The sequence below is a fragment of the Poecilia reticulata genome, chromosome 20, assembly GCF_904066995.2.
Source record: "Poecilia reticulata chromosome 20, P_reticulata-male-v2, whole genome shotgun sequence".
NCBI classification, from domain to species: domain Eukaryota; kingdom Metazoa; phylum Chordata; class Actinopteri; order Cyprinodontiformes; family Poeciliidae; genus Poecilia; species Poecilia reticulata.
Genome location: NC_088849.1, coordinates 15933375 through 15947123, shown reverse-complemented (window position 1 = coordinate 15947123; position 13749 = coordinate 15933375). Strand labels below are relative to the sequence as shown.

The following is a 13749-nucleotide window of genomic DNA, read 5'->3' as shown; positions in this document are numbered from 1 at the left end:
GGTCAAACAGCATAAATACCAATTACCAACATCCTAGTGTGGTCTGCCAGCACAGAAATTTGATGAAGAGATGAAGTCATAATTAAGTACAACGCTTCCATATATGAGTGACAGTTAATGTCATCTGTTTTGTTTCATTACTTTGCAATAGCTGAAATATTTGTGTCCTTTTTTGTAGAGCATTTAGTCTTTACCTCCAAACAAAATCGCTTTTTTTTTATTTCATTTAGTTCAAAGCTTAGAAACAAATGGAAGTTCTCTAACAGGGCTGACAGCATCAATTTTAAAGCAAGTCACAAATGTATTTAACAGCATGGGTGGTCCTGGTGAAATGTTTATGGCTCACATTTTTCCTGCTGTCCCTTCTCCCCCAGCAACTTCACAGAACAGCGGCATTTATTTTCCCTTTTAAAATAAATGTTTGTCTTATGATCATCTGAATAATTCAGCAGAAAGGAAGACTTCCATAACTTCCATGTGTCAAAATGGTCTGACTTCTTGACAGACGCACTAGTTTGCTGTCGTTGGTGCTGTTTAATGTCACCCACTGATGAATATGAACAAGTGTTGACTCTACATTCATGTCACTCACGCGTTCAAGTGTTTTTTGTTTTTTTTTATGTGCCGGGTTTAAAGAGTTGCAGAGTAAGAACATCATTGCTCAGACTCCTGACAGGACGTAAAGCCGTAACAGTGCAGACTGCACAGCACCCGTAGTAAAGATGTTTCAAAACATGAATATAAATTCAACTTTTAATGCAGTAACATTTCCAGCCTTACATTTGAGTGCTTTTATTTTTGAAATCTTGAACCAAACCAAATATGATTGCTTTAAGGTATGTTTTCAAATTATAAGCTTGCAAGGATATTAAGTAAAAATGACTTTTTGACCTTTTTATTTCAGAAAAATTGCTCTCCATTCATCCTGATAGGAAGCAAAACCCCCTAAAATAATTTTGTTTGGAAGGTCAGGCGTGATGTTGACGCTAAAGTTGTTGTCTTGGAGTGGGACTGTGTCAAATGAGTCTGAGGCTTGAAGGATTTAATCAGAGTGAGTCATTTTGGCACCCACTCCTATCTTTTTAATCTTTGTTACAGGTCTTTTGCCCATTTGATGGCCCCCGCTTCAGGGTTTTCTATTAAGTTTCCAATGAATCACTCCCCTGTCATACCCGGGTCCTTGAGTCTTGCTATCTCTTTGAGGAAGCATCTAACGTCAGGAAATGAGAAATGTTATTTTATTTTTCTGAACAACTAAATTCATCCTGTGACGCTCACATTTTTACACAGAAATACTATGAATGAATCAGACTGTTGCATCAGAGAACTTCCTGTAATTTCATATCTGGGTAATTCTGAAAAAGAACAAAGATGATAGAAAATATTTCCATTTCCAGTTGTCCATCCATGCCTTACAAAATGTCATGAATTAATAAATACAGATTTACATTTTGAAAGTGGTGGTAAAAAAACAACAACAAAGGACTAACTTGAATCTGGAAAAGTATGAACTTTTAAGTATGTTGCTGCTCAAGGGTGTGGTTGGCATTGTGGCAAATACATCAGCCTCATGGGAAAACAAATTGGATGAGGCTGGAATCCCAAAACTATTTATGTTTTTATTCAGGATGGCACCTCATATCGAATATTCCCCTACTGGCAGAGACTGACAACGATCAGACAATGATGGATATGGCAAGACTCCTATTATGCTGCAGATAAGCAAATGCACAGACTATCAAAAGTGATGAATAGCACGCCTTAAGACATTCTGCTGAATGAGCCCCCAACAAAGTTATGTGTGCAACGTAATATTATGACTTTGACCTTTTTATTTCCCATATGTTCTGCAGGAAACAACTGAAGTTAGATTCAGTAATAAAGTAGGGGAGTGCAGAGAGACTAAACCAATTTGAGGGAAATAGAGTTAGGATTGTCATAGATGATGGATTGTCATAGATGATGGATTGTCATAGTTGATACATGCAGTCTATGTACAAATGTCACTGTTTACCTGTCAGAGGGAATTGTGTGTAAAAGATCCAAAATCCTTTTGTTTTCCAGTGAGTCTCTGCAGCTTGAAATTGTTTTACTATGAACGCTAATACAACTTCCACATTTGATTTATTTATTTTTATTTGAAACCCTGAGCTGCTGCTCATGTTGTTCCTCCTGCATCTGCTCGCTTCCCATTGTTAAATACAGTGCAAATGTTTCTCTTTCCCACAACTTCACTTAGTTTCCCTGTATCCAGGCTGTTTGCTCAATTTGGAGCTGTGTGTGCTTCCTCCTAACTTGAAACCTTCTTCCAGGGGAGAGCCTGGCCTCCTTTATGCAACGTGTCTGATCATGGCTTTGTAGCTTGGTGAGATCATTTTGATTGCAACCAGTGATTTGCAACCAAAGTACCAAAAACCTTATGGTACATTAAGTTACATGGGCTTCTCTCAGTTCATTTTATACTGAAGAGATTGCAGGATTGACCTCTGTCAATTCATCTGAAGATTTAATCCTAAAATTAGCAGTCTTTTGTCCCAAAAGGCAAATGAGGGCTGGTGGATCACAGTGCGGTATTTGTTGGCTTGTAGAGTGGGACAGTAGGACGTTGTAGCCATGTGAGTAGAGAATAGCATGATCCTATTCGCTTTGCAGTCATTCATCCTGCAAATTCTCAAAGATGACGAGAGCCACGTGTCATGGTTACTGTACATTTACACTGCAACTATAAACCACAACAACCTTATCATTGAAGCTTTGTGCAATCTTAAGATGTTCTGGGTAACATAGTCCACATTATTCTCAATGTGCCTCTGGAGACCTTCTCAAAACTGTGCTAGATTTCTTGTTGATTGGTGTTGTCATATAGCTGTGAGAATTGGACTTAAAATAAACATAAAATGTGATTGAAAATTTAAGATAAAAAGAAATATTTTGATATCTAAATATGGTCGAAAGTTGGGGACTTTGGACCTGCCAAGTGTGACTGTTTTTATGGCTAAACAAAAACCAAGATTTGCTGGACTGATAAAAATAAAAAGATGCCCAGAAATTTCTGGTGTTTGGAGGGTTTGTTTGCAGCCTCTGAGTGTTGTCTAAAGGATTTATTAAAATTTTTATTCAGCCCATTTCAGATTCCTACTGTGTTCTGCTAAAGCTCAGAAACTTTTAAACTCAATGCGTTCCAGCTGTGTGGGTCCTGAGTTTGGTATTAGGATGCTCAACAGTTCATAAGGCGAGGGCTTTTTGGATAAACGGGTTGTAAGAAGTAAGCTGTTGAGCCACGGCGTTTCTTCTCTGACTTGTGAAGAAAGAAACGCCGTGGCTCAAGTAAGAATCATAAAACAAGAAACTGCTGAAACGATTTATGGTTGTAACTTTACAAAATGTGAAAGAGTATCAGTGGTCTTTATACCATAATTCTGGAAGGCAGAACACATGTCCAAACTACAAAAAAATAAGAAAAAGTTTGATATGTGATTCAAATAAATTCAATTCTAGAATTATCTTGTCAACTAATCAGTGGTCTGGCTGAAAAATATAACGTCTTCAGAGTTTTTCAGTCTAATGAAGAATATTAAATCAGCTCAGACTAGATTGGAAAGCAACCACAACACTGAGCCAAGATTCTAAATCCTCCATGAGTCATACGTTCTGCAGATGAATGATGCAGTGAAATCAAGAGAGATCTAACATCCTGGTATTGTGTAAGTGCAAGCAGCAATTTCACAAGTTTGCTTACACGCCGCTAATCCATAAATCAAATTCTACAGCTTTTAAAATCACTTCCCCTGTGTTGTGTAATGAGCATTGGGGATGTTTGATAAATCACTCTCCAGTAACCAAGGAGAAATGCCTGAAAAATCTGGATGAAAGGAGAGGACAACAGCAGAATATCTTTGGGATCTGGGAGTTATGCTGAAAAACTTCACACGCGTGACGCTCTGTCCAATGATTAATGCCTGTTTTTTCTCCATGGTGCGAACAAAAGGAATATGATTAATCAATAGTAACAGCAGGCAGAGATCATCAAGGATATGCATTCTCTGTGTTTTGCTTTGAAGGTAATTACAAGAAGACATAGACATAATAAGCAAGCAATTAAAGCTTAGCAAGAGAAAACGTCCTTTTTAAGCAGGATGGAAATAACCTGAGTTGATCTCAGAACAGCTGTGTTGTTGATAAAAACTCTCTCTTAGTTGTTTGACTATAACTTACCCAATCACTTAACTCTCCAAGCTTCCCCTTCAATCCCCCATGATTATTTCACCGGTTTCATAAATTTTAAAAATCACTCAAGGGCAAGACAACTGTCTCAAAATTTAAGAGTTGCAAAAAAAAAAAAAAAAAAAGAAACAACCCTAGAATAGTTTCATCCAGATTTTGTCTCACATGTTTCTGACAGGTTCTGCATAAAATCTGAGTTTAAATTAAAAAAACTCACCTTTCTACTCTGGGGAATGCTCACTGCATATTTTCTTTGTATTTTATTTTATTTTAGTATTATGGATTTTTTTCTTGTTTGTTTATTTAGCCTCAGGGTTAATGTTTGTAATCATAACAAACAGTTTGATATAAGTCTGCCCATCTGTGCATTTGTTTGTATTTGCGACAATTTCCATGAATACTAAATCATGTTGTACACATCCTCATTTGCATTTTATTGCACCAAAGAAATGTTGGACCTAAAGGCAAACAAACCAAGGAATCTGGATTAACATAATTTATTACAGCTGGGTTTGTCTTTTCTTTTGGTATCACAGGTTGCAGGAAGTCTATGATGAACCACAGCAAAAATCCTTAATGCTTAGAGGAACAACTGACAGACAAACCCTTAGGAGTAGTTTTGAACTATTAAAGTGTGTTGATTTAACTTATTTAACAATCTTAGTGAAGTGTAGGTAAAGGAAAGAAGAGCAAGATTTCACAGATAGCAACACAGCAGCTCTAACCTAGACATATTAGACCAAGGTCACTTTTATCACTTGTTATGGAGGTCATGAATAAACCAGACCTGCAAATGAACCATGAAGAGTTCTAGAGCACGAAAGACTCTTGAATGATGTCATCTTGGGTTCATTTGTCTGTCAAAGGAGCTGCAACACTGGCTATTGTTCATCTACAGGATCAGATATTTAGAGAATCAAATCCCTGCATGAAGCTGCACAGTGGAGCAGTTGGTAGAGCTGTTGCCTTGCAGCAAGAAGGTCCTGGGTTTGATTCCCAGCCATGGAGTCCATGTTCTCCCTGTACATGCGTGAGTTCTCTCCAGGTACTCCGGCTTCCTCCCACAGCCCAAAAACAAGTGTGTCAGGTTAATCTAAATTCTCCTCAGGTGTGAGTGTGTGTGTGCATGGTTGTTAGTCCTGTTTGTCTCTGTGTTGCCCTGCGACAGACTGGCGACCTGTCCAGGGTGACTCTGCCTCTCGTCTGAAATGTCTCGCTCGAGATAGGCACCAGCACCCCTCCCGACCCCAACATGACAAGGCTGTAAGAAAATGGATGGATGTATAGAATTCCTGCACTGTCTCACTGACAGCACACCACCACTCTACCACTGGATCCCAGATCCTTTACAAGTGAAAGTATTAACCCCTTAACCCTAAGGCCCAAAAAAACCAATATGAAAACAGAACGCAGACATTCCACTGCTTGTTAAGGTTTTTTTTTTTTTTTTTTAGCATATATTGTCATTGGCATCTCTAGTGGAAGCCATGGCTGAATGAGTAAATGAGGAACTCTGGACTTGCTTCTCAAGACTTGTGGAAGTGAAATTATGCGATTCTGCTTAAGGGCTCTTTTATGATCAAAGAGGCAGTTGTCTAGTTTCTTCACCACGAAAAGGGTGAAGCAGCTATGAAGGATACAAACTGGCTTCCTTGACAGGAAAATCACATTTCTCCCATTTGATCTCTTTAGCTGGAGCCTGTGAAGACAACTTCTATCTGTTTTGCTAAACTGATGAAAGTAATATCAGAGAACTACACATTAAAGAATCTAAAGGATTCCTCTTACTACACAAAGTATTCATGGGTATTTAAGCAGGCTTCGCATATCCACCCTAACCTGTCATGACTTGACTGACCTTTGCAATCTGTAATGTTTCTTTTCTTCCTCTAATCGTGTGGTAAAATAACGTTTAAGCACAGTGTTTCATATACGGAAGGTGCTTATGCTTACATTTTTTAACTGAAAGTCTGAACCGTATTTTGAAGGTATTTTCTGGTCATTTTGTCTCCGAAAGGCACTGCGACCCGTTGCACAATTCAAGTGACAAAATGCAGTCATTACTGAGATAATTCCTTTTGTGAACCTCACAGAGTACTTCCAGACCTCTTATCTGCCTGTTACAAACGCAGCTGCTCCTGTTTTCCGGTGGCATTGCACATTCTTATCAGGTGAAACACTTAAGTACATAGATAGCAGCAGTAAGTGCAATCGACTGGGTGTTTGACTGGGTATTTTACCGATATATCTGTTATTTAAATCTGGAAAAAATGTCGAATGAAAAAATAAGTACTGGATCTAAAATAGGAATATTTAAACACAGTGTGAACAAGTTGTTTCAGGGTTGTGACCTTGAAAATGTCTCTAATAAATCAGAAAATAATCCCACAACCAGGATGAACTCCATGCTTTTTGCTCTAAATTTATTTCCTTCATTTCAAGTGGAACAAAGCCAACATTTTCATCAATAATCATCCCTGTCAATATATTTCTGTTTGCAGTGAAAATTACATGATAAAATGACAACAGACTGATTAAGATGATACAAAAACAGATTTTAAAACATGTACGGTTTTGTATTTACAGAACTGTCAGCCGTGTAAACACACACACACAGTACATTTGAAGTTTCACAACAATATGCACTGGATAAGCATTACATGCATTGCACTAATCTCGTATTTACAAGTTCGCCCCAAAAAAATCACACACACCAAATTCAATACGGAATATTTACAATAAGCCCACATTAGAATATGTGTTGGTTCAATAACAGCTTTTAATGTTTACTCGTTATTTTTCACCGTAGCAAAAACAGAGCGGATCAACATGTACAGCTGCTTGTACAAATCTATTTACAGTAATTATCATTAATAAAGGGTAAATATAAGCAAGTTCACACAATTACATTGAAGGTATCTTGAGACACACGAAGAGTTCAGTGTGTTTTTTTTTTTTTTTGGTTCTTCTACTGGTTTTAATGAGACAGATTTTATATCAGAGTGTAAAATGTGACACAAGGGCAACGTGCTAACTGAGCCACTTCCAGTCCTTTGCTGCTTACATCAAGTGATGCTGATCCTTGATTACATCATGGAAGAGCAGACTGCGTTCAGAAATCCAATGAAAAATATGCTGAAAAAATATACCCCTAAACTAGACAAGCAGGCCAACACCTGTTATTTAACCGTTCTCTACTTCTGGCTACACACAAGCCGATTTTAATGGCATATCATTGTTTAAAGAATTACACAGTTCCACAGTGAAGTAAAAAAAAAAAAAAAGCTTGTTCTTTTAGGACTGAGTATCTTTCTGGTATTGTTATGTCAGGCTGAAGATAGCCCACACTGTAAATGTGACTACAAGAGCAAAACTAGAGTTTCCCACAGATTCCCATGCTAAAGGTTTCGGGTCCGTGACTTTTTGACTGCAGTTTTTCCATTGCCCTTTCAGTTTTCTGCTTCACGATATCTTGCAGATGTTTTCTTTGGACTTCAAAAGTGCACAGTAGGAATGGAGAAGGGTGGCGTTTTTAAAAACAGCGTTGGGTTGCAAATGGTGCAGGTGACTCCGTTTTGTCAATTCATGACTTTTGGTCTCTGCTGCTGTGTGAACACTGCTTGAGAAGTACAGTCTAGGTTAGTATTACACTGTTGTGTCGCGTTAATAACTGTTTCTATTTCTGGGTTCTACTTTGTTAAAAAGATAACAAACTAAGGATTTTTAAAGTTAGATTCTTCTAAAAGTTGTAAGCCATTACAATTTTTGCAGATTAATTTTGGAAGTAGAAGGTGCTTCCAAAATTAGCACTTGGACTCCAGTAGAAAGAGTCCAAGTGCTAATGTCATAAAATAACTTCAGTTTCAAGAACATCACAGTGGTTTAGGCAAATGGGTTTTTTTTGGTGAACGATAAGTTTGCATTGGTATGTCCACAAAAGTTTTGCAGGATTTAGATGCAAGTGATGAAAATAGCTTCTTATGTTAAACGTACTGAGAATGGAAGATGAAAAACATTTGCAGTCAAACTACTTGCCTGATGCAGAAGTAAAACATTGCAAAACACAAGATGACTTTATCCAATTTAAGTGAAGCTTTCTTTTATGAATTTTAATACTGCCTTGCTTCTCTCTGGTGTATTTATGCTTTATCTCCCAGAGATAATCTGCCCATTGTTGCCACCTGCTTGTTCAGTAAGAGGGATTGCTGCAAAAATGAACAACTCAAAAGGAAATGGACAGAGACAGATAAAAGAGGGAAGCATGTGACAAAGGTCTCAAGGTTGGGAACTGAACCTTGGACAGCTGCGCTGTGGAGCTCCAGTCCCTGCACATGGTGCACCTGCTCCACCGCCTCGCCTCAGAACCCCCAGGACAAAAAAAAAACTTTGAACAATTGGCATTATAAACTGGATTAGAATCTCCTGTTTTACGTTTAGTATCAGATTGAGCTGTGTGTCTTTGAATCTAATCTGTCTACATGATAGGATTCTTGTATTAGTTTGTGTATTTCAAGATATTTGGAATTATCCAGCAATGAAAATGTCATGTTGCCTTTGTCAACAACGCAAGTTGAACTGTGATATTCAGAATATATTTTTTTTTTTACAATGGAAGATAAAAAAATAAAAAAACAGTTAAACCTTTAGGACAGTTTCTTTTTTTTCTTCTTTCTGGGAAAACTCTCCTGGATGCTCCATGTTGCATCATGAACGTGGGAATGACTTGAAGTCCACCCCGCGTGAGCCGAGAAGCATGACAAAAGCCTTAATGTGACAGGACTAGTCATCCCTGTCACTTTGCTTTGCTTTACAGTGTTCTCTGCCTCGTCAGTTTCAGACTCCGGTGACAGCAAGTTTCAAATATAACAAGTCAGTGGACCTTCCCATAAATTTTATACACAATGGAGGTTTAGGAGTTCAAGCTTTTGTCAGTCCACTGGAGCGTGATCAAGGAGGCATCTTTGTGTAAGCATTACTCTTCCGTGTTATAAATCTGAGCATTTACTCTGCCAGACAATGAACCGGAAACTGTTACATTAACAAGCCTGTACAACAGCGTAAATCTGGAGGCTTTTGATCATCTATAATGCAATGCCAGTAGCTAATTGAAGCATTTACAGCCATAAATTAATCCACACTACACAAGAAGTGTAGCCACACGCTTTATGTACACTATTCACTTGTCTGTACAGCATTAAATTATCTTCCCGAGTAAATGTAAACATTCAATCACTGAGTCGTGTGAAGGTATTTTCTCTCCGAGGTTATTGTGCAGCCTGCAGAAAAAAGAGATTGGGGTGAAAAGTGTTGCTTGATAACACTGAAACCAGGCACTTGTCAGTGCCTGAAATGATAAAAAAAAAAAACATTCCCTCAATCAAGGGATCAGGAAAACAAAGAGAGAATGCAACATAGATGGAAAAAAGAAGGCAATCAGTCAGTGTGTAAGAGAGATAGTGTATAAAAACAAAAGCGTTTGGGATCCAAACCCCTCTTGTAGTCACACACTGGTCTTCCTGCTTAAACTTTTGGCATTTGCAAGAATCCACCCATTAAAATGTTTCCAGCAAAAATACAGGAACGTCAGATCGTCATTGATGGCTTATCAACGTTCCAAGGAGTTCCTAAATGCCAATAAGTATTTTTTAAATCAGTTTAAAATAACACCTAAAATTTATCTAGAGATACTTTTAATCACATTATTATATGTTTTGTAACTATGTCTTGTGTCTCAGCACATAAAATAACAAGAGTTAAATGATCAAAAATGTTCAACTCAAACATTTACCTATCAGCGTTTTCCTAAAAGTAAAATAATATGTAAAATAATAAGTAAAAACACATTCAAAATTGCTCAAATGAGAAACTTTTTTTTTTTAACAAAACATGATCAGCAAAAGATTTGCACAATTTATTACAAGTGCTGATAAGTGAGTGTGTAGTTTTTGTGCGCGAGTTTCCATGACAGGTTCTTGTCATGAAAGAATACGGCTGGCTTGTCTGCAGCTCCGGTTTTGTGACTCATATGGAGGACAAGTCGTCGTGACAGGAGGACGAACCGCGCCGCGTTTTGGGACTGCAACGCGTCAACATGGTGATCTGGGTGCTGAAGTTGTTGCTGCTGTTGGACGGGTGCTGGTATTTGGTGTCTGAGCCCATGTATCTCTGCAAGTGCCACCTCCGCCACTTCCTCTTAATCTCCCCTTGGACCTGCAGCCGGGACAAGAAACCATAGTCAAATTTTCACAGCTACAGATCTCAACTTTGTACTTAAAGGTGGGAGCACAAAGAAACAAAATCATTTAAAAAAAAAGAGAGAAAAATGTCAAATTTTTTCAAAGAACTATAGAATATTAAATACAGCAAAGGTTTTTTATTGATATCTAAATAAACATGGATTGCATTAAATACAAATCTTTCTTATACTATTATACTTTGTTTTATAATATTACAAGAGGACTTGGATTTTTTTTTTCAGATAATTGAAAATAAAAGGTTTTATGCACCACCACCACCAGTTGAAAAGCAAAACAAAGACATTTAGTTATTTCCATTATTCTAGCTTTACCAAGGAAACAGTTATACTGCTTGTTTACAATTTGGACAATATTTTTGTTGTCGTTTTTTTACCATTTTTGATTCATTGCTGAACTAAACTGCATTTCTTTTAAGCTTCATAGTGGATGCACCTAATGTTACGCTACTTGTACTCAGTTTTTAACAGCTTTTTTTGCTCAAAAACAACACATAACAACGACAAACCACCTTAAGGAGTGAAACTTTATAAAGGACTTGTGAAAATGTCCTCCAGTTATTATCATTCAGTGTAGAATCAAGTGATTTAATCTGGCTCAGCACTTAGGACATAATTAATCTCTCCACTGAGAGCCTCTGCACACGTCACTACCGAGATTGCCCGTTTTTTTTTTCTTTTTTTCTTTTCTCCTTCTTTCTCCCGGTGGCGGAGGAAGACTCGGTGAGGGGAAAATGCCTGGAATGAGCAGTCTGAAATCTCCATCCACCTTACAGGACTGTGTGTGAATGTAAATAGAGAAGCAACTGAAGGTCCTGTCCGCCTGGGAATTGTGGGCTTTAAAATGAGAGTTTATGTAAATGTTTCATGGACCTACCTCAGCGTTGAGGAAGCAGTAAAGGACTGCGACCACAAAGCCCTAAGGAAAGAAAAACAGGTGTAAGAGTCATAACAGCAATGGTACTGGAACCTTGAATTTGGTTGCCCAGTTTCAAGGACCTAATTTTGGTTCTTCAAAGAGCTTGATATATGGTTCTCATGCATGTTTATATAAGTTGTCTAACAGTTATAGCATTTGAAATGGTTTGTTTAGATCTTTACAATGAGGAAAAAAAATAATTTATAAAACTAACTGGCAAAAATATAATTTGCATGTAACATTTTTTTCCCTATAAATTCAACCTTAAAGGCATTTCGTACCTGAAACGATCCCAGAATCAGGTCAAAAATGAGACGTAATTCAGTCTTCACTTGCTCTGGGATGAATGCAAACACTATAAAATTGATTCCAAACAAAGGAATCAGAAGCAGTGTTGATTTTGCAAGTCGCCTGAAATGACAGAGCAAAAGATTGAAATCCCCCCACCGACTTTTTCCATCGAAACCAATGATTAATCTGTCTTTATATATACAGCAATAACAATATTTCATCTCAGTAGACCAGAGATGGAGGGAAAAACACCATTAAAATTGTCAGTGGGAAATAGCTCATGCATTATCGCTGGTATACGAGATGCTCTCCATCACAGAAAATTCACTTGAACACTGTGAGCGCTGCGTATGTGCAGCTATCAGTGGAAGCCTACAGTTTGCTTGGCAGCACTTAAAAAGGGCAATTTTATGGAATTTCAAGGAGTTTTTATTTATTTCTTTATTTTTTACTGAAACCCAAACGAATTATCGGCTTTCAGTGAGCGCTGAAAATATGCAGCCACAGATGGGGGGACAAATCTGTGTATTTTACAACAAGCTTTAAAAAAATAAGTATTTAAAGGCATCCATATTTTAACCTTTAATAAATAAAGAATCATGAAAAGATGATTTATTTTCTGAGAATTGTAACACAGTCACTTTATATTAGCTATTAAAAAGCACAGGGTCAAAAAAAAAATGCATCATATACTCACAAATACTGGTTGGACTCATTTCTTCCAATATCTGGGCAGTTTATCTTCTGGCGAAGTATTCGAATGATGCAGATGAAAAGAAGAAAATTCACCTGTGGAGAGTTTTTCAGAAGAGAGGTTTTAATATTCAAAATGTAATTTAATTCTGGTGACCTGTGGTAAAAAAAAAAGAGGGCTTCTAAACAGTTAATTTGAGTTGAACTCTGAACTGGCATTACATGCATTTTCAGGCAACACTTAGTGAGAGAGACAAAATGTGAGCAGACAGCTGAGCCTCCATCTGAAAGAAAACAACAGCAGCACCAGACGGCATCTGTGAATGATGAAAACCTATCGCCATCATTTCAAAATGTATATTTTCTTAAAATTAGGGAAAAACATTTACCATTAGCCGCTTATTAAACCAGTAATAACAGTAATTGTAAAACTTGCTCACTCTCTCTGTTACTTAAAACATGAGATCGTGATAAATAATTTTCTAACTTTTTCCGTATTTAATGTAATAAATGTAACAATTATGTTGAAACTTATTAATCTAAAACAAAGTTCAGCTTCCCCAGTTGCATTTTACTCTGTTTGCACATTTGCATCCTTCAGTCAAAACATGACTGACTTTTCGTCAGGCAGAACTTCACTAACCATATCTCAATGTCTGGAGAGCTATTCTCTCCTCTCAGCTGAGGTAAAAAAAAAAATGTGTTATGACCATCCACCTTTCAAAGCAGAACCAACAAGTGAGAAGGTTTGAACCGACTTGACATAAATGATTGACAGATTGTAAAACTCACCAGGATTGATGCTAAAATGGGTGTTTTAATAATCCACCAGAACACATCAGTGGTCTCGATAATGTCCCAACACCTAGGGAGACGTGAAACGGTACTAAAAATATGGAAAACCAAAGCAAGACAAGATTTAACAGTTTCCGGTTGTTTCTCTCACCCTACATCATTGAAGTACGCTTTACCGATGCTCCAGGCTGTGATGATAATCGCCGGACCTCCTGGTGAAGCAGCAGAGAAATACAGTTAGATAAAACCCGAATCAAAAATAGGATTGGATTCTCATAAAAGTTCTCCTGCCTTTTTCTGCAAGCACTCCATAGCAGCATTATAAAAAAAACTGCACTCTCACCCCAGCCAATCATAATGTAAGCCCAGAAGTATTTCCTCTCGGAGAAGAAAGAGACAGCCAGCAATGCGTGAAGGTAGAGGCCCTCCACAAGCAGCCAGAAGAAACTGGCCATCACACAGTACTGAAAAAATACAATGACGGCTTTGCAGCCAACCTGGAAGCACACACAAACCCAAAAATCCTCCGATTAATTAATTAGTCATAATAATATATATTCTAAAGATGCTTTGT

The 13749-nt window shown here is 37.6% G+C and overlaps 1 protein-coding gene across 1 annotated transcript in view; it reads right to left on the bottom strand.

Moving 5' to 3' along the window:
- Nucleotides 1-7170: 7170 nt before the first annotated feature.
- vipr1b (vasoactive intestinal peptide receptor 1b) overlaps nt 7171-13749 on the bottom strand; it is a 44879-nt gene continuing 38300 nt past the window's right edge. Inside the window, exons 7-13 of the mRNA XM_008396226.3 lie at nt 13519-13672; nt 13327-13387; nt 13173-13245; nt 12385-12476; nt 11678-11807; nt 11355-11396; nt 7171-10434 (exon numbers count right to left, since the gene is read on the bottom strand). Of these exons, the coding sequence (XP_008394448.2) occupies nt 10246-10434; nt 11355-11396; nt 11678-11807; nt 12385-12476; nt 13173-13245; nt 13327-13387; nt 13519-13672 (741 nt within the window). The 3' untranslated portion in view covers nt 7171-10245. The remainder of the gene's footprint in view (nt 10435-11354; nt 11397-11677; nt 11808-12384; nt 12477-13172; nt 13246-13326; nt 13388-13518; nt 13673-13749) is intronic.